The 18,720-nt window shown below is 42.0% G+C and overlaps 1 protein-coding gene across 4 annotated transcripts in view; it reads right to left on the bottom strand.

Moving 5' to 3' along the window:
* GAREM1 (GRB2 associated regulator of MAPK1 subtype 1) overlaps nucleotides 1-18,720 on the bottom strand; it is a 101,216-nt gene that overhangs the window by 61,642 nt on the left and 20,854 nt on the right. The window contains exons 1-3 of one of the 4 annotated variants that reach the window (XM_061448583.1): nucleotides 14,940-15,079; nucleotides 6,741-6,828; nucleotides 4,505-4,708 (exon numbers count right to left, since the gene is read on the bottom strand). Coding sequence is in view for 1 of the 4 variants with exons in the window: in XM_061448582.1 (XP_061304566.1) it covers nucleotides 14,940-15,080 (141 nt within the window). In the remaining 3 variants the exon portion in view is untranslated. Of the gene's footprint in view, nucleotides 1-4,504; nucleotides 4,709-6,740; nucleotides 6,829-14,939; nucleotides 15,081-18,720 lie in introns of those variants that run through there. The other 3 variants (XM_061448585.1, XM_061448584.1, XM_061448582.1) reach the window with 3 other exon arrangements.

Raw genomic sequence — 18,720 nt, 5'->3', positions numbered from 1 at the left:
TGCTTTTGGGTTGCATTAAATTTACCCTACACCTTTTCAGATGAATTTAAGAAATGGAAATAAATCAGATAAGAAAGATCAGTCACTGCAAAAACTTTCTACCACTTACTGTACAGTCAGACCAACCTACCAACTCCTGATTGATCTTATTTAATTCACCATGCTATAAAAGTGTACACCCCTTTTATGCTTTATAATGGGGGGAAAAAAACCCTAGAAAGTAATGAATAGTAATAATAAAAAAAAAATCCCCTTACATGCATCCCAACAGTAAAGAACAGTTTACCTCAGCCACATTGGTAAAATTAGGTAGACAATTTTAATCCATTGGTTTTTTTTACATACTTGCCCATCAGAACATAATTTCCTTAAAATATATTCACCTTCCCTCCTCCCCCCCCTCCCCCCAAAAAAAACACATTCAACCCACTGATACTGAATGATTCTGAATGATTTTTACTTCACACACACACACAAAGAAAATGTGTCTGAAAGCAGGCTGCTTTTTGGCATACAGATACCTCGGAAAGCAAATCTAAGTGAGATCTGGCATCTGTGTATTTAGAGAGAGTGGCTATTACTCACACCTTGCTATGATAATATGACTTGGCAAACACAGAGATTGAAATGCCTTCCCCCTCCTCCCCTCCATATTGCACTGCTATAATTGGCCACCAGCAATTTGACATAGAAAAGGTTTGTACGTACGCGTTCAGCTGGTGTGCACCCAGGCAAGGTCTGGGAAGGGAGAACTTCCCAGGAGTCACTGCTAGACGCACACAGTTGGAAGAAAGCCTGCAAGACTGCAGATTAGCAGCCTACAAACCCCCTCATGGGCTGTGCTGGCCAGCTGAAAAGCTTTTCCCCAGATTTCAAACCAGTTTGTCAGACACTAGACCTGGAACTGTTTGAGGCTAGCGGCACAACTCTGGTTCCAGGCTGCTTAGATAACAACTGTGGAGCTAACTGGATGGACTGGGAGAAGTTATTTTAAGTTGCAATTACTAGCTCATATCTTATCAAAACTGCTGGATGCACACAATCGTTGCTGCTATTATCTTCCCTTCCTCTTCTGAAAGAGCAACAAGAATTTTATTCATGGCAAGTAAAGATAGAGGAAATAGTACCAGGTGAAGGGTTAGGTGCACTCTGCTGCTGCAGCCACCCCAGTGAACTCCAGTGCCTCCCACTCTTCTTGCAAGCAGTCCTGCTCTGCATCGAACTACATCCCTCTCTTCCAGAAGCACTTAACCCGCCTCCTTCTTACAGTGACAAAGGATCCAACTAAACCACCATGTGATGGCAGTGCTCAAAGCCAAAGCCTGCACAACTTCATCTTAGGGCTGGGTAGTCCCAGCTGCACACAGAGAGCGGCAAAGTACTTTGCACTTTCAAAGCAATCACTGTGCAGTTGGGAGAAATATGAATCTGAATCATACTGAGATGGAAAGCAGCACTACTGCACATCAGACAAGGTGGAAATTCAGAGGGGGTCAGTAGCAGGATGGTGGAGAACAAGGCATTCTCCACTTGCTATACAAAAATTAATCCAAATATGAGAAGAAACATCAGCGTCAGATTCAATATTAAAAGTCATTGCCATAGCACAGAACATTCTTCACCAGGCAAGATTAAGTGTTGAAAGACAGCCTGACCTTGTTACAAGTTCATCTGAAGCCATAAGGCTGAATGAGTAAACTGGGCATAAATAAACATGTTTTTTCTTGCATGACTCCTTACACAGCTACACCTCAGCAATAGATTTCTCTTAGATCAGTCATGCAGTTATTACTAACAGCAAAGACTGGTCATCGTAAATTTTATGCTCCCATATTGGTTGCACCTACGGTCAGGAACAATGGTCCCATCAATCCTCCAGACCCACTACTGGCTACCAAATACAGCATTTTCCATCAAGTATTTAATGAGATTAATTTTAATAGGATTTTATAGACCACCTGCAGTCACTTACTTTACTGCAGCCTTTTAGGCTATTGTGACTTTCAGAAGTCAGGCATTACATTACTTATTTTACTTATCATTAGAAAACGCCTCATACTGTAAAAAGGTACACAATCACCAAAGAAAGGTAAAGAACTGCATGCTTCCAGGCTGTCTACGGTAGTGTCGTGGTTTAAACATCTCTATCAGCTCTGTTCCCGAGCCGAAAGTCAAAACACTGCACTGCACCAGCTACCAAGGAGGAGAAACATGACTGCTACTGCTGAACCCAGGACAGGTAGGTTCTGGAACATTTTCTTATAGATTTGGTAACAAATTGTTGAAGAAGCCAATGGGAGGCTTTTTTTTTTCTCCTAGACTTCTATTATCATCCGTTCCCCCATCCCTGAGAGAAAGCCCACCAAAAGGCTGCAGGTTTTTTTTTTCTGGCAATAAGATGCTGCTCCAAGACTGTGCCACACACAGACTGGATGAGCAGCCAACTGCTGAGTGGGAGGCTCATTAAAAAGGGCCATTTGCTTGCCATATGTCTCTTTCTTCTAGACAGACAAATTCTAGTCATTAGAGTTTAACCAGAAAGGCAGATTAGTAAAGCAATTTTTTTGTTCAAATGGTACCAGAAATTTTCCTAAGCAGAGTACTGAGAACCAGTGGGTGCTCAGAGTGGTTAGAAACAAGTTAGAAACATTGGTTAGAAACAAGAGCCCCTATCCCAAAGTGGAATTGGCAGAGCATCTCATCCTTGCAAGGCTGACATTTCCCAGCCTCCCATAGGGGAGTCCCGGTCCCACCACCTCTTCCTGCTCCTGCCCTCCACTGCCACCCAGGCTGCTGCTGCTATTGTCTTCTGCTTCCCCTCTCCGCCACCATCTCCCCCTCATTCCTTTCCCTTCCTGTTACTGCTGTAACATTTCCTCTGCACATTCCCACACCCAACAGGATGACTACAGGAGTATAAACTGACAGGATCATCCAAGCCTGTCTGCCATTGAGAAGTCTGTGCACTGTGCTCCCAGCTTGGAAAGGCAGCACAAATGCATCAGCTCCCAAACATCTGTCTAGAACAGGTCTTGCAGACCTTTGGGCCCATGATGTGTGTCTTTTGCACTATGGGTACTCCCACCCCAGCAGACAAACACAGGTAACCCATTACAGGCTTCCTACAATGGGGTAGCGGTCAGTCAGCAAGAAGTAAATTGACAAAAAGGAAACCAACCACCACCAAACCCCAACCCGCTAAGATTTCAAGTGCATCTCAGCCTCTTTTTTAGAATCATAGGAAGCAGTTTTGCAGATAGGCATATATGCATGACTGATCTTATTGTAAATGTAAGTCTCTTCTATTTACATACTGCTTTAAGACACTACCAGTCTGAAATCAAATTCAGATTCTCCATTAATTTCACATAGAAAGGTTGTCTTAAATTCACATCATGCTTTTAGAACAGCTATCCTCCTTGAAGGATTGAAAAGCACTTCACAGGAAAACATTAATTACCACGAACAGTCACAAGTAATGACCATTTCCCACATCCAGCATCCCAACAATGTCTAGAGAAGGCTAAAGCTGATTTACTATCGCATTGCACACTCGCTCCTACTCAGAGTATTTCTCATCCCACTCCCAATGATATGCTGCAGTGATTCCCCTATACTGACTGAGAGATGCTTCCTTCCCAGCAGCTAGTTGTGGGTTTCAAAGCCACAGTCCTAAAAATGCCTGAACTTGGACCCACAAATCTTAAAACACAGCATTACTTGAATTTTCTCTTTTTTGGTGGTAACATTTGTGTAGCATGTGTCTTAGTTCCCCCCCCACACTTTGAACCCTAGTAGCTAATTTAGTAGGGACGTAGTAGCTATAGAACTGGATTATGGAAGCCACCTTGTCCATCCATCTCACCAAGGTTTCACCTTCTCCATCAAGCTTCACAGTAGCCTTTATTTTTTGACTTTGGAAATGCAGAGACCCATGCAGCATTTTATCAGAAAGAGCATTCCCCAATCAGTACTTCCTGCTGCACACTTTCTCCTCCATAGATACATATCTCACACTTGCCTATGTTAAAAAGGTTATTAATGACAAAAAAAGTAAAAAAAAAAACAAAACCAAACCAACCTATGTTTCTGGCAGAAGACAACAAATGCACTTCCTATCATTTTGATGAAGACCTTCAGAAACCTTCAGATGGGATCATGAATCCTCATCACAGGTCTATCTTTTTTCTTGTGCGTGTGTGCAATCATTGTGATCAAAAGGGGACCTTTCATGTAATGAGCTGGTCCACACACACACTAAAAGAGGGATCAGGTGAGCACCATGAAACAAGGAACAGACGCAGCCAGCTTGAATTATTTCAGCCACCCAAATGCAGCCTGCCAGCCTTGGCTGGCTATTCCCAGTCTACTGCAATACAGAATTCATGTGAGATGAACCGGAAAAGGTTGAAGTGGTGACAAATATTTAAGGAGCACAGTGTGAAAGTGACTTCCCTGAAAACCACAGCCTCCTTCGCATATAGATTTAAAAGGTCTTTCTTACTCTACATACACTATCAACCATCCAAGATGACAGTGGCATCTGTCAGTGGTGTAGATTTTGACAGGTGGTTCACTGCTAGGCATTCCTAGTTTGAGGACACTCATGAGAGCCCCTGTGCAGTATACACATGTACACTGTATTTCCTTCTTTGCCCGTGCTCTGTCTGCCTTTGGGAGCAAGCTGCACACTCTGGTTGAGTTTTGCCTGCAGTAAAGGGAAAGAGAAGAAGAATTGAAGCTTCATATCTGTACATAAAGCTGTGAGGGAAATAAACACAGGCTTCAGGTTCTCATTAATGCTTAGGTCCTTCATAATGAGAAGTTAAATACCCATGTTTCTCCTATCCAGTTAATAATGGCCACCTTTGCTATTAGCTTTAATAGCGTCCTCTGCACGCACACTGAAACAAATTAATCTCTACCAACTGAGGACAGAAAATCTCTTCACAACAGCTCACAACAGAGGGAAAAAGCCACTTTTTCCACTCCTCGAAGTTTCAAAGCTCACAGAAGTGCCTTTCCCTGACACAGCAGAATGACTATCTTGGATCACCGGCTAAATTAAACACAGAAATTACATTCTCCGTATAAACAGAGTTATACATGGCTTAAATAGCATGGTTTTATTTTCCTATTGGCACCAATTGGTACAGTAGTTCAGTCGAAGCTTAAGACATCCATGATGTCAGTTGCTTTAATAGGCAGCACTGACGTGACCAGCTCTTGTTCCCAGACGCAAAGTGTGCTGGTTTCCATGGGGAGGATGCTGACCGAAGAATTCCTACCGCACTTCCTATCAGTTGTTTTGAGCCACAAACACTGGCTCCAGGGGGGAAAAAAAAAAAAAAAAAAGTCTGTGTCTCCAAAAATTCACAAGATGACATCATCGTGTGCGACAGATTCCTCTGCAGCTCTCTCCCCAAACACACACGACCTATCAAAACCCCTGCTCTGCATTCCTGCCAGCTGGGTTCTGTATGTACAGAAGGGAAAGACATTCATAAGTTTTGCTTTGCTTGTTTGCCATGATAGCTCAGTTGTAACAGTTCCCCCTCCAGCCTCAAGGAAAAGGGACAGCCAGTCTGAAAGAGATTTCTTAAACTAATCATAGGAGGTTCCTGACAATTTCTTCCCTCCCAAATTCCCACACAGATTTAGACCATGTAATAAGTCAGAATACCAGCAAATGAAAAAAAGAAGGGACATACTTGAGACAAAGTGAAACCAAGGGCAGAAGACACAGACAAATGGAGTAAAAAAAAAAAAAAAAAGTACACAGTAAACCATACCCAAATGTCCTAAACATTAAGAACTGTACTCTGCAAAAGTCTTCATCTGCTACTAGCATGCACTATAAACCAGGTCTATCACAGGACAGTTGTGTTGGCAACCGCATCATTCTTTGTAAATGATTCTGTAACAGTGACATGTGCTTGCTTACTTCTGCACCTGCTACTCTACTCACATGAAAACACAAACCCCAGCATCATGCACCAGAGTTAAGCCAGAGATTAATAGAAGGCAAAGGGTAGGAAATGGGTCGATTAACAGTAGGAAAGGGTGAAGCAGCTTCACACTTAATTTTTGCTTTATTCAGTGCTTAGAAACAAGCAGCTCATTCCTACCCCAACCTCGCTGGCTGAAGCTTGCTAACTGGGTAGCCTGTGGTGTTCATTCCTCTCCTCCCTTCTAAATCCTTAAGTTATACCTTATGAAAGAGAAGAAAAGCCTCCTCTTGGGAACTCAGGAGCACATTCCCAATTTCCTTGTAGCAATTACTTAGAACAGCCTCAAGTGGTCGGAAGCATGGGATCAGACCAGAACCTCGAGTGCAGCCCTAAATACACCTCAAATGCCCAATGGGGATCAGCCTTTTCCTCGAGCTTCTCAATGGTTAAGTTAGGCAGCTTTTAAGACCCTTCTCCTAAGCACTTAAGTCTTTCTATCATCATACAAATGAGCCCACTGTACTAGTGGAGCTAAGGCAAAGTAATTCAAGCAATGCCAAGCAAATCCTGTGTGATTTAGCCCATCTCCCAGCCTTCTGGGAACCAGTTTCCTAGCTGCTATTCTACCCTTCCCTCAATTGCAAACTTTCAAAAAGCCATCTTCCCCAGTTAATTTCTTTTGTAAAGGCCTCTAGAGTTCTTTCCTAATTGATGCAACTCCAATCAGCTTCTTTGTTGCCCACAGAGATGTGAAATAAGCAAGCAAAACCAAACAAACAAAAAACCCACCTTACAGTGAATGCTTACAAGGTCACAGTTGAATTTCATCAAGTTCGAAGTTTGAAGACTTAGAGTAACAGCCAAGAACTGTGGAAGTCTGAGAGGAACATGTGATAATTCAAATCATCAGTTTTAAAAGCTGCAAGTTTTCCTTCTCTCCTCCTACCCCCTTTCCCTCCTCGCAAATAAAACACAGGAAGTTCAATGCTGAGACAAACCTTACTTTCTTTTAAACAAGAGTAAAATTACACCCATGCCGAAGTCAAAGCAAAGGAAAGCAAGACAGCTGTATCTGAAAGCACACACCTCTTTCCACCTAGTACCCCACTGAGATGGTATTGAAAAATATCACTACCATCACAAACTTTTGTTTCCTTTAAGGCACCAACCAAATCCCATGAAATCAAACAAATTTTATAGCGCAAACTGGTGTCTACAAACCCCAAGTTCTTAATTCCAGGTGGGAAAGCATGACAGAAAATACAGGTATTTTCTTTCCATGAACCTCTGAGACATAATCAGCCTCTTCCTCTATTACTTGGAGGAAATAATACCCTGTGATCTATCCTGTGAACATAGTACCCTGTGAAACTAACCCTACTGTTCTCATTACATGAAAGTGCAGCAGCCTGGCAGAGCTGCAGACTCTACAGCAGTTTCAGACATTTGAGATCGGACAGGCAGCAAAACTGAAAGGTGGGTGGGAACTAAAACAGTTGAAGGGGGTTTCACAAGAAGGCTGAATACAAGCTTTGATATATCCAGCCACGTCAAGCAAATTCTGCACATTCTGTATATATATATACACATACACACAAAGAGAGAAATAGTCTCACAGTCTGCTGATTTTAATGTACTAGGATGATAACTCTAAGGAAACTAGACACTGAAAAATAGTCTAGCTGACTGAAGAAAGATGAAGTTGAAAGTGAAAGATCCTCATCAGTGTGACTGATGAAGAATTGCACACCAATGTTTCACTAGAAGCTAAATTTGAACCACCTCCCCACACTGAAAAGGTATTTCTGATTCATAGCTTGCATTCTGGGAAGCTGCTGGCACACAATACTAGAAAGAAGTATCATATACACCCAGAACAAACTCCTTGGGCTCAGGACAACCCGCTCCATTGAAAATCAAGTAACCAAGCAAACAAAAAATAATGAAAAGAAATACATATACATTCTTTAGTAGTTATAAAACAAAATGCAAAGTAGAAGAGATTCTCCAGTACAGGTGGTTAGACAAAAGGGGAGAATTTCAGGAAAGTTAGGTAAAAAGCTGTCACTTCACAAGACTGGCAAATGGAGGAACAGGAATAACGTGCACCCACAGGTACAAAATAAATAAACAATTTTTGCCAGCAACTTCAGTGCCTGCAATTTGATGTTGCATTGTAGAGCAACAGAGAAGCATTTGCCAAAATTTAAACAGGTACAGAAAAGTGGAATAACAAACAGATAGGACCATGGTGAAGTCTGACAGCAACTAAACTGGTTGAGGATAACTCCCTAAGAAGAAAAAAAAAACAAACCCACAACAAAACCAACACCAAAAAAAAAAGCAAAATGGAAAATGAAGAATATATATATTTGCTCATATATGGAAGAACAGTTCATCCATTATTTCAAGGTAACAAGTTTAAAAAATCCAGAAATATGAATACAGTTCCCAGACTACAAGGCTGTGATTGCCTAGAGTAGAAAAACGCAGTCTTCCGTGGGAAACAAGGAGGTAGCAATTAAACTAAAAACAAGTAGGTAAATATATTTTAAGGCATAATCATTTCCCTGACAGGAAAGCATGGAATGACATTATATGGGTGGTTATAAGTATTTCAGACATTACTGACTTCAGACTTCTACAGCTGAAGAGGCAAGCACTGCTCACTAAAATGAGCACCCTCTCACTCTGCAATACCCACACACTACTCTATGGTCATATATCTACAACAAATAGATCTACTTTTTATATATATATAAAGTATAGACTTTCTTTTATCTGTTTACGGGGAGAAAAGGGTTGCAAGTCTCACAAAAGTTCACACAGTCAAGTATTCACAGCTACACAAGTCATAGTTCTCTTTTAAAGCCATGAAGACTATCTGCTGGTGGCAATGCTTTTGTATGCAGTAACTGTGAAGAAAAGCTTTCAAGCCTCCAACTGCTTTTCAGATCATACAACCTTTTCCAAGGAAAAAAAAAACAAAATAAAACTTGGGTACTGGGGGATTAAACGTGTGGGGTTTTCTTCTGAGGACATGCATTCATTAATCATTTACCAGCCCACAGATACATGGCAGCCCTGCCTCTGTCAGAAGTACTGCACTGGGGGCCCTGTTCTCTAGAAGTTATATTCAGTTTTACAGCACAAAAGCCCCAGGAGATCTATGTGGTAGTTGGGTGCCAGGTTAAGTTCAAAGCAAAACACAAATTAAAATGCAAAACGTATTTCATATCAGGGAGTGGTGTACTTGGAAGACTCACCTAAGTTCCCTACTCCAGAGCAGTGTCCCTCCCTGTCTTAGGTCTCACCCACCTCTTTGTACCTACAAGTTACCCCATCGGAGCTGTGCTGCTCCACTTACACAGAAGAACAGGCATAGCTCTTCCTGACACCACCCACTGTTCCTAGGGAGGCAAAGCCCCAGACCAAGGGCTCTTTGTCCAACACCACCTTCCTTGACGAGCAGAAAGCATTAAATTACACCTGAAGGAGGGAAGGGTCTAAACTGAACTTCAGACAAGGAAGCACTCCCTTTGTTCCCAGAGTAATGCAGGTTGGCAGCAGGTGTAACATAAAGCCATCAGCAAAAGATGTTTGTCAGTCTAATGTTTGCTCTTCTCTCCAGGGCCATGAAGAGAGTCATAAAGCATGCTATAAACATCTAAGAGTGCTCAGTATCACCAAAGTAAAATTCCAAGCTCTTCCAAGATCACAGAATGGTTCAGCTTGGAAAGGACCTTAAGATTATCAAGTTCTAATCCCCCTGCCATGGATGCCTCACACTAGACCATGTCCCCCCAAGGCTCTGTCCAACCTGGCCTTGAACACCCCCAGGGATGGAGCATTCACAGCTTCCTTGGGCAACCCATTCCAGTGCCTCACCACCCTCACAGGAAAGAACTTCTTCCTTATATCTAATCTGAACTTCCCCCGTTAAATTTAAACCCATCACCCCTTGCTCCTGTTGCTACAGTCCCTAATGAAGAGCCCCTCTCCAGCATCCTTGTAGAACCCCTTCAGATACTGGAAGGCTGCTATGAGGTCTCCACGCAGCCTTCTCTTCTCCAGGCTGAACAGCCCCAACTTTCTCAGCCTGTCAAGATCTTGGATGCATCAGGTTCAGAGTGGGTTCAGAGCAACATCAGCGGCTGTTGTCATCCCAAGATAACTAGGAGACACCTAACTCACACCATACTTCAGTGCTCCCACAGCATCTAAGGTCTGACTATCCCAGAGCAGGTAGCAGTAGGGCTGCTGGAATCACAAAACTGTGTCTTAGAGGCAGGCATGCCTTTGGACATGAGAAACTTCTGCAGCTGCACATTGCAAAATCTCAGGAAGCTCTCCTGCTCCACTGATGCAAAGGCAAGTTCACTCTTGAGAAGACCTGCAGAGACCATCTTCCCCTGTGTTAGCAGGATGCAATGAGGAACAGGCCCATCAGGCAAGTGCTCCATGATTAACAAATCAAACCAGCAGAAACAGGTTTGCTGTACACCAGTTCTAACACTGGAGGAGGGACTTCTGACTCATTCCCACCCGGCACCCCACCTGGGAAGACTCACAAAGCAAGGTTTTAAATGTGTTTGAAATGACAAGCTATCGGCACACCTGGGTAAGCAAGAGGACAGGGCACCAGCAATTACTCTGAATTAGCAATTGCTAACACTGTCCCTATATGGTGGGGAGTTGTGATTTCACAGGAAGAGTACTTCTAACACCCCGAATGTGTTACTGCGTGGCACACCCTGGAATGGGGTGTTACTTTCTAATGTCTTCATAAAAGTATTTTCCTTATTAGTTGCCTCCTATGAGGACAGAGATGACAGCAGTAACATGAGGTATCCTCTTCAAACCCTGGGCAAAGGTAAGAGGAAGCTTAAAGAAAAAAGGCAGGAGTTTGGGTGTTAAATTATTATATTTTTTTAGAACATCATCTCAAAGGAACAGCTTTGTTCTCAGACAGGGGAAAAAACCCTCAGACAGGAGAGCAAACGAACCATCAGTTGCAACAACAGAGATAAGGCCCTAAAAAACAAGAGTAAAGGTCCTGTTATGGTTCGACTAAATGTGAGAGTGAGCATCTGGGGCAAAATAACCTAGATGCTGCCAACCCATTCACAGGTACTTTTCACAGCATACCCTCACCAATAGCAACACAGCGTCAAAACCTACACCATGTAGGTGAGGGTATGCACATGCATAAGCACACGTGGGGGTCACTCCACAGCCCTCTGCGCCACTCTTCCTTTACTGCAAGTTTTCAGGAAACAAATTCGGCTCCGTCAGCTGTCACATCAGTAGTCTGCACACATAAGGAATTGTGGCCACATAGGCACGGCCATTTACAATAGACTGAGCCTGTGCGATATAGGGTAAGAGCAGGAGTCTTTGGAGGCTTGAGCTGATGAATCCTCAAAAATGCTTTTGATCATTTTGAGCTATATAGAGCTGGAAGGTAATACAAGAAGGGTTGGACAACACCCGAGGGACACAACGTCTTCAATGCCTTTCAGTTATCACAGGATGCGTTTGAGACATGGTCATCAGCACCCCTGCGACACTGGGAATGAGGGGCGTTCCTCTTGACAAGCAGCAGCACAGTAAGGCCTAACTCTGCAAGACACCAGCATGTCCTGTATCTTCCAAATTCATATCACAAAACAGTATTTTCCAGAAGCTACCAGGGGAGACATTTATCAAGGTAAAGATTACAGTCCTGCCTAAGCCAAAACTAGCAATAACATTTGACAACAGCTGGAGGGTATGGATGATACACACTTGCTTTCAGAGTAGAGATTTAGTATTAAGGATAGCATAGTACCAGGAACAACATAAAACTAGTTCAGACAGAAAGCTTATAAGACCTTCCTGTGAGTATCAAGTGCGAGTTGTGTACCTGAGGAAAGCAAAGGACATCAAACATCCAGCTGCTGTGATGGTTTACCTTGTGCTCTTGCGAAGTCCACCCTCTTATGCTAAGACAGGGCACTATCAGGACAGCAATTTTAATCTTTCCATTCTATATGCACGTGAAGACCTCTTTTGTTTCAGGAGCCAGAAACACATTAGCCATTTGGTTTTAATTACATGAAAATTGAACTCTATGCTACATTAACTTTTACTCTAAAGAGAAGACAACTGGAGACAGTATTCAAGAGGGAATGGTTAGATTAACAGCTGTCATATACGGTTGGTCTTTGACAGCAACAGCAAAAATTAACCATATCTACCATTCCCAATAAAAGCATCAGGGCAGCAGCTTCCCAATAGGGAAAGGACTATCAGCAGGACTGTAGAACTCAGGTTCTGTTCATGAGAGTTCACTTAAATGTAAAGTACATCATTTTCCTTCTTTAACAAGGCTTTATTGTATTTAGGTTTAATAAGTGTATCAAAATCTGATTTAGCAAGTAGCAAGATAAGATTTACTTCATACTCATATTTATATATGAGTATAAAGTATGTCTTTGTGGTACTTTTAAGACCATAATCTCAGGAGAATAACATCAGTTACAACTTCCCTTCCTGCTCAACTGCTGTAAGCAAAATCATGCTGCAATTTGCTAAGTTAAAATTCTGCTAGGGGTTAAAAAGAAAAGGTTATTCAATTAAAGCTGAAATAATCCTAAAAAGTCATTTTAATGAACTCCGATGTTCCATCTCAAAGGGTCATTCTGTTAGGCAGTACGTCTTACTTGGCAGAAGTTTAAAGTGGAAGCATGCAAAAGTCAGGCCTATAATCTCAAATTTATACCATTTACAAACACTTGCCTATGGGGACATAAAATCCCTCCTCTAAAACAGAAGAACTAATGGCTAAGCGCCATATAAACATTCTGTCAACTGTTCTAGTTGCGCTTTCTACAAAGATGGAAAGCTCTCCTATGCCAGTGGAGGGCTGTGACAGCCAGCTCACACAGCAATCACTACCTGACAGCAGGACCTTTCACTAGCAGGACATGCTCCTCAGAGAGGTAATGAATGATTCTGGAGCACTCCCATGTCCCAGACCTCACTGCAGAGCAGATATCCCACCTAGCTCCAGAGCTAACTGTGTTAGGTCAGTTCACAGCACAGCAAGCCGTCTTAGGCAGCTACCTTAAGCCTTGCCTCTTTAGGGCAGGGCTCTGCATCCCAAAAGCTGTAAACACAAGGCACTGCACAATGCAGCACTGAAAGAGCATTCAGTGTTAGCTTATAGATCTATGTATGGTACTCCACAGCAGCGCAAGTTAATCTTTAGGGTATGGAAGATGCCCCTAAATGCATTTAGATGTTAGCACCAGATTGCAGTGCTTTGCTCCACACGCTTAAGACTCATTTATGCTTTCTTGTAGGCAAACCCATCAGACGTGCTCTGGGTACTACAAGTTAGCACTGACCATTTGTGTGAAGTTCCTCTGGCAGCATCAGAGCCCATCACATATTCATTAAGTGCCCTCACTACATGGCAGTTTCTGAACTTTCATATATTTTCATCTCATTAACAAGGGGGGTTTATGACAGGGAACTTTCTGGAGGTTGTTTGACAACCAACTAAACACACATGTTTTCCTGCACTAACACAAGCCAGGAAGAAAAGCACATTGATGCTTTTGCAGCATCTTAAGGAACAGATTTTGATTTTGCTGGTATCCATGTGAATTTAAGCTATGAATGAATGGAAGTACGAAGAGTGAGGAACTCCTACTCAGCAGACCTTTCCTTTAGAAATGAAGGACAAAGCTTTAGTAAACCCCTTAAGATCCAAGCTTCTTTCACACCAAAAACCATTTTATTTTCTATTCTCCTTCTTCCAGGAATCATAGTGGGGATTTTAAGACACAGCATTCAGTTTGAAGGAAGTGAAGTGTTTGCCTGACCTCAGGACTGAAGCTTATGTAGCCAGGAGTTATAAAAGATTCAGTGCTACTAAGCGCAAGCACTAGAAACTGCTTACACTAAGAAAGTTAAATTCAGACAGTTTTAAAGCCATGTATATAATGACACTATATGCCATCAGACCAAGGTTTTTAAACACATCTTAAAAAAGCTGACCTTCCAAAAGCAAACTCCAGACTGAAACAGTATGTAAGAAGGCAACTGATATAAGCTGCATCACTGCAGTTGCAGCTCTGGTATGACTGAAATAAAACATTTGTCACCTCCTGTACAATTCAGCACACCCTCATTGCACCAGCATTTTGAAAGAGACTATGAGAGATCCTAATAAATTACTCAATTAACAGTCAGCTACACAGAAGCCCAAGTAAAGCACTAAGCCCACATCTCTACTTCATAGCCATGGCTCTTTCAGTTTGCACTTTCCAGCTTTTTAAATTCTTGTATCTACTACAGCAGGACAAACACTTCCCACTCAAAGTATTGTTCTATTCAGCTTGTGAATAAGGACATTGAGCAGTAGGAAACAGTATTACAAATAATTTCCTGGGAAAGTAAAAATAATTTCAAATCATCAAATAAATATGGATTAGTTACATGATATCTACTTGAAACAACAACAGTACTGCATCATCCAAAAGGCAGACAGTGACAAGGAACTACATTAGTGTAAACCTGTAGTATTATTACAAAGGGTCCTTGGCTTTTAACATGGAAATATTAAAGAATCCCCTCCAGCTTTAGCATGCAATGAAGTATAAAATGAAGTATAAAAGCCATGCCATCTTTGACCAGACATTTCAAGGCATTATCAAAAACCTTCACACTTTTGTCACCACATCCACAGATGAGAAGCACTGTCAATTCAAAACCAGTTCTTCTACATAGCTACCTGTTCTGTCAACGTGCTGCCCAATGAAACACTATTTAGTAGCCCTGGGAGTAAATCAGCACCTCTTTTGCTCTGTAACATTATTAAAAAGTTAAAAGTCACAGACACTGGCATTAGAGGCTTAACTTCACTCTGCCAAATAAAGTGATCAGTGTAAGGGGTAACCAATTCATTCTCTTTGTATTTCAGGTCAACAATAGCTTTACCTGCATAATGTACAGGGATTTCTATCTTTGGCCCTATGACGTAGTGACCCTCCTCCAGACTGTGAGCTGTAATTGTTGTCCACTGCCGACATGAATGAATCAGAAGATAATCGCTCTCTCGAAGGCCTTCTACAGTTTCTCCTGAAAAACAGATATAGGTTTTTTTAAATAATTCACACTTAGTGCATGAAGAATTAGGAAAACTTCACAACAAGCATTTTATTCTTATTACTCTATTTTTCAGATGTTTTGATATTTATAAATCCAATTAAGTAAATTTCAATCCTACGCAGTATTCATTTTTGCAATGTAAGCACTTCACAGAAAACAAACATAACGCGAAACAACTCAGTGCATGAATACAATACCAGAGAGATGTAACTGAAGTTACTCAGCAGTGGTTCTGAGGCTCCTTCTTCAGCCTTCTGCATAAACAGAATTTTCATATCTCTATTTATGTCTGCCTATCTCAATACAAATATATGAGTGCTCTTTTGATTTTTAAATAAAGGGGGAAAAGTTATATTTTTATTTGTTGAAAGATCAGCATTATGCTACCCTACAGCCACCTGAAGCCAAAAGTTCACCACTATGAAGCAACTGGGTATCACACTTGCAGATAGAGAGATTTCAGCTTTGCCACTCTGTTCCTTTGCAAGTCACTGCTTAATGAGCTGTTCCTATGTCTGTAAACTGAATTCTGCCACTTAATGAGGGAAAGAAAAAAAAAACCAAAAACTAATACACATCTAAGTCTTCTACCCGAGAGAATTTCAACCAGAAGCCCCCACTGGATAATATCCTGCTCGTATTTTCTTGGCTTTCCAGCAATTGCAAGGAACACATTACATGGACTACTCAAAGTCCCAACTGCACACCTCAAACATGATATATGAACAAAATTTCATAGAGCAGGGTGTATCATGGTAGACAGCTCTTGCATACCTGCAGTCCTGCTCAGAATGCTTCTGCATTAAACACACAGAATACAGCCTTTCTCAAGGTGTCTTTAAAGCAGCCACGTGAAAACTTTCAGGAACACTTAGCAGGCACTAAACAAGAATATTGAAGCTTTAAATTTCATTTTCCCCCCTCTCCTCTCCCATCAGCCCTCTGCAGTTACAGTCAAACATAAAGCAAGTAGTTTAGCCCTGGAATCAAGTTTGGACAAAACCCATACCCTTCAGCTACTACAACAAACTGCACTTTCTGTTCACAGTCCCCTGATATTCTTAAAAGCCAGTGGAAGAATGAGACTTTCCTCAGCCCGGGGCAGCAGACATTTCCCCTGTTCAATCACTGCAGAGGAGACATACTTCCCATTGAGCTATTTTTTTGCTCACACTAGCAATCTTTTCCACCGTAGGCAATGGCTACTACACACCCCATTCCTGCCTGATTTCATGCTCCCATTCTATCAGAAAGTGCCCTCCTACACAATTCAAAACACAGCAACTGGTGTGTGTGAGAATTATTATATTTTAAATCAGAAGAAACCATTACAACCACCTGCTTCAACACTCCCTGGCCAGAATTCTGCTTGTTTCTGCCAGAAGCTTGGATTTGGCTAAACATGGGGACAGACCAACCTGCAGAGTCCTAGAGATGGACTTCCCTGGGGCTGCTGTCCTATAACCTGTTAAACCTTAAAAAAAAAAAAAAAGTCCCTGTTTTAGACATTTGGAGCTTAAATGTATAACAGTGGATAAACTGCTGTTGTGGGATTATAGAGGGGGAACAACAAAGAAGTAATCTAAAAGGTATACAGAACCCCTTAAGACTAGTTATTCTTGTTCCTACAAAGGTACATTCCCAGGTACCCTCCTTTACCACAGCACAGAAAGTAGCTCCCAGGTAAGCAGGATATTTCAAGAACTGGATTCCAAGAGCTCCATGGACCACATCCCCTGGCAGCCCAGCCAGGCAGACAGGCTGCTTAACACCAGCTCCTGCCCCCTCGGAAGCAGCCCCCCTCCACCCACAGTGTGCTGCAAGAAGGGGCTTTGGAAAGCCTAGCAAAGAATGTCAAACTGCCATGCAGTGCCAGAGGACTCTTCGGTCCCATCCATATCTTGAAGGAAATTCAGATATGTTTGCTAGAGGAGTCATGCACCCTCTAAATTTTAGCATATCATCTGATCTTGAGCGTCTCCTGTTTTCTGTTCACAGGGCAACTCCTAACAGGTATAAAAATTACCTTCAGCTTGCTGAAACAGAGGTTTACAATTCTGGGGGAAAACCTACTAATAACAGTAATACATGACGTTATCTGCAACTCATGTTTCAGTTCAGAGGGTTAGGTTCATGCTTTCTATAATCCACAGTAACAAATAACTATTCCATCCCACAACAAAATAAAACCAATGACACCTAAGGGAAGAACTAGCATTTTACTAGTCTCACTGACAGTGGCAAATAAATTTTGAAGAAAATACAAAGCATTTCTGGAATGCTTTTTCTCTGCTTTACAATTTGTAGGTTTAGTTTCACAATGGTGCTTAAAGGGAGGCTGGATTCTGCATCCAGGACTGAAAGGAAATAATTACAGTATGGGTCACCCTCGAAGAGTCTGAGAAAGATATTCTCAGGAAAATAAAGACACCCAATTATGAAAAGGAGCTTCCAGCTTTCACATGCCACGATCTGTTAAAGTGGTTACTCCACTAAAACTGGGTGGGACAGGTGAATGTAAAAAGAGATTACTAAGGCAGGGCCAAGAGTAACTACGTAATTAAGTTTGCAGCTGGAAGTAGCTGTATTTTTTAAACAGAACCTTGGAAACCACAGTTCTTGTTACACCAATTATTTGGTCCAACTGATTACATCGGAAACGCATTTCATGCTTTGCCGTGGGAGATCGAGATGAGGAGAGAAGATGGACTGGATGCAATAAGGAGATCACGGTCTCTCAGGGGCTCCCTCACAACAGGCAGGTTTGTCCTTACTAAGCTCTGATCTTTCCTAACTGTGGATGATTCCTCAGGTTGCTTTATAGGAATTGGCTCCTTGTCACCAAAGGGATTAATGGATTCACAAAAATACTTGGCTAATGATGGCCTTCATACTATGGGAGGCAATACAAGGAAGAGTCAAATGAGCCTGCAGACAACAGAACATTGCAATACATACTCTCTTCTCTCTTCCATTTTACTGTAGTCTTGCTCACTGCCCCTAAAGCAATTTCCTCCTGCAGAGGAGGAGGATCTTTCAGGCAGGAGACACCTCAGACCCTAGCTACAAAACTCAACTCCCAGCCAAAGCACAGTCCAGACTTAGCCTTTTACACTTTTCTCAGCACCTTGCAAAACAGCCACACATATCCAACCTGACTTCTTCCCCTGCTTCAGTAACACAAGTTGTGCAAGCCCTTCATTAATCACACTTTAACTATGTGGGAGAGAACTCGGCAGTCCTCACATCCACTAGCTATGCAACTCAGTTCTCACCTTTTCAACATACTCCTACACGGCTGCTTACACAGAAATCAGACGCCATGAGAAAACAGAGAACACAGGCCACTCACCTTAGTAACAGTTTTGTCTCTTATGATCAAATATGGATTAGCTCTATCTTCTCACACTCTCATCCCCACCCCACATGCCTGCAATATAATTAAACCACTTCAGAGAATCTACAGGCAAATACTTGTGTTGGTTTTTCAGCCCCCAAATAAAAGTCAGACACAATGAACCATCGCAAGCAATTCCCCACCCTTCCCCAAGTTGCCTACCTCTTTCCAAAGTATGAGTCAAGTTTATTTGTAATAATGACCAAGACTAAG

This window comes from Pezoporus flaviventris, unplaced genomic scaffold (genome assembly GCF_033815535.1).
Source record: "Pezoporus flaviventris isolate CSIRO_AGI_PZ_B2104156 unplaced genomic scaffold, CSIRO_AGI_Pfla_v1 ptg000007l, whole genome shotgun sequence".
Classification (NCBI taxonomy): Eukaryota; Metazoa; Chordata; class Aves; order Psittaciformes; family Psittacidae; genus Pezoporus; species Pezoporus flaviventris.
This window is presented reverse-complemented; position numbering and strand designations above follow the sequence as displayed.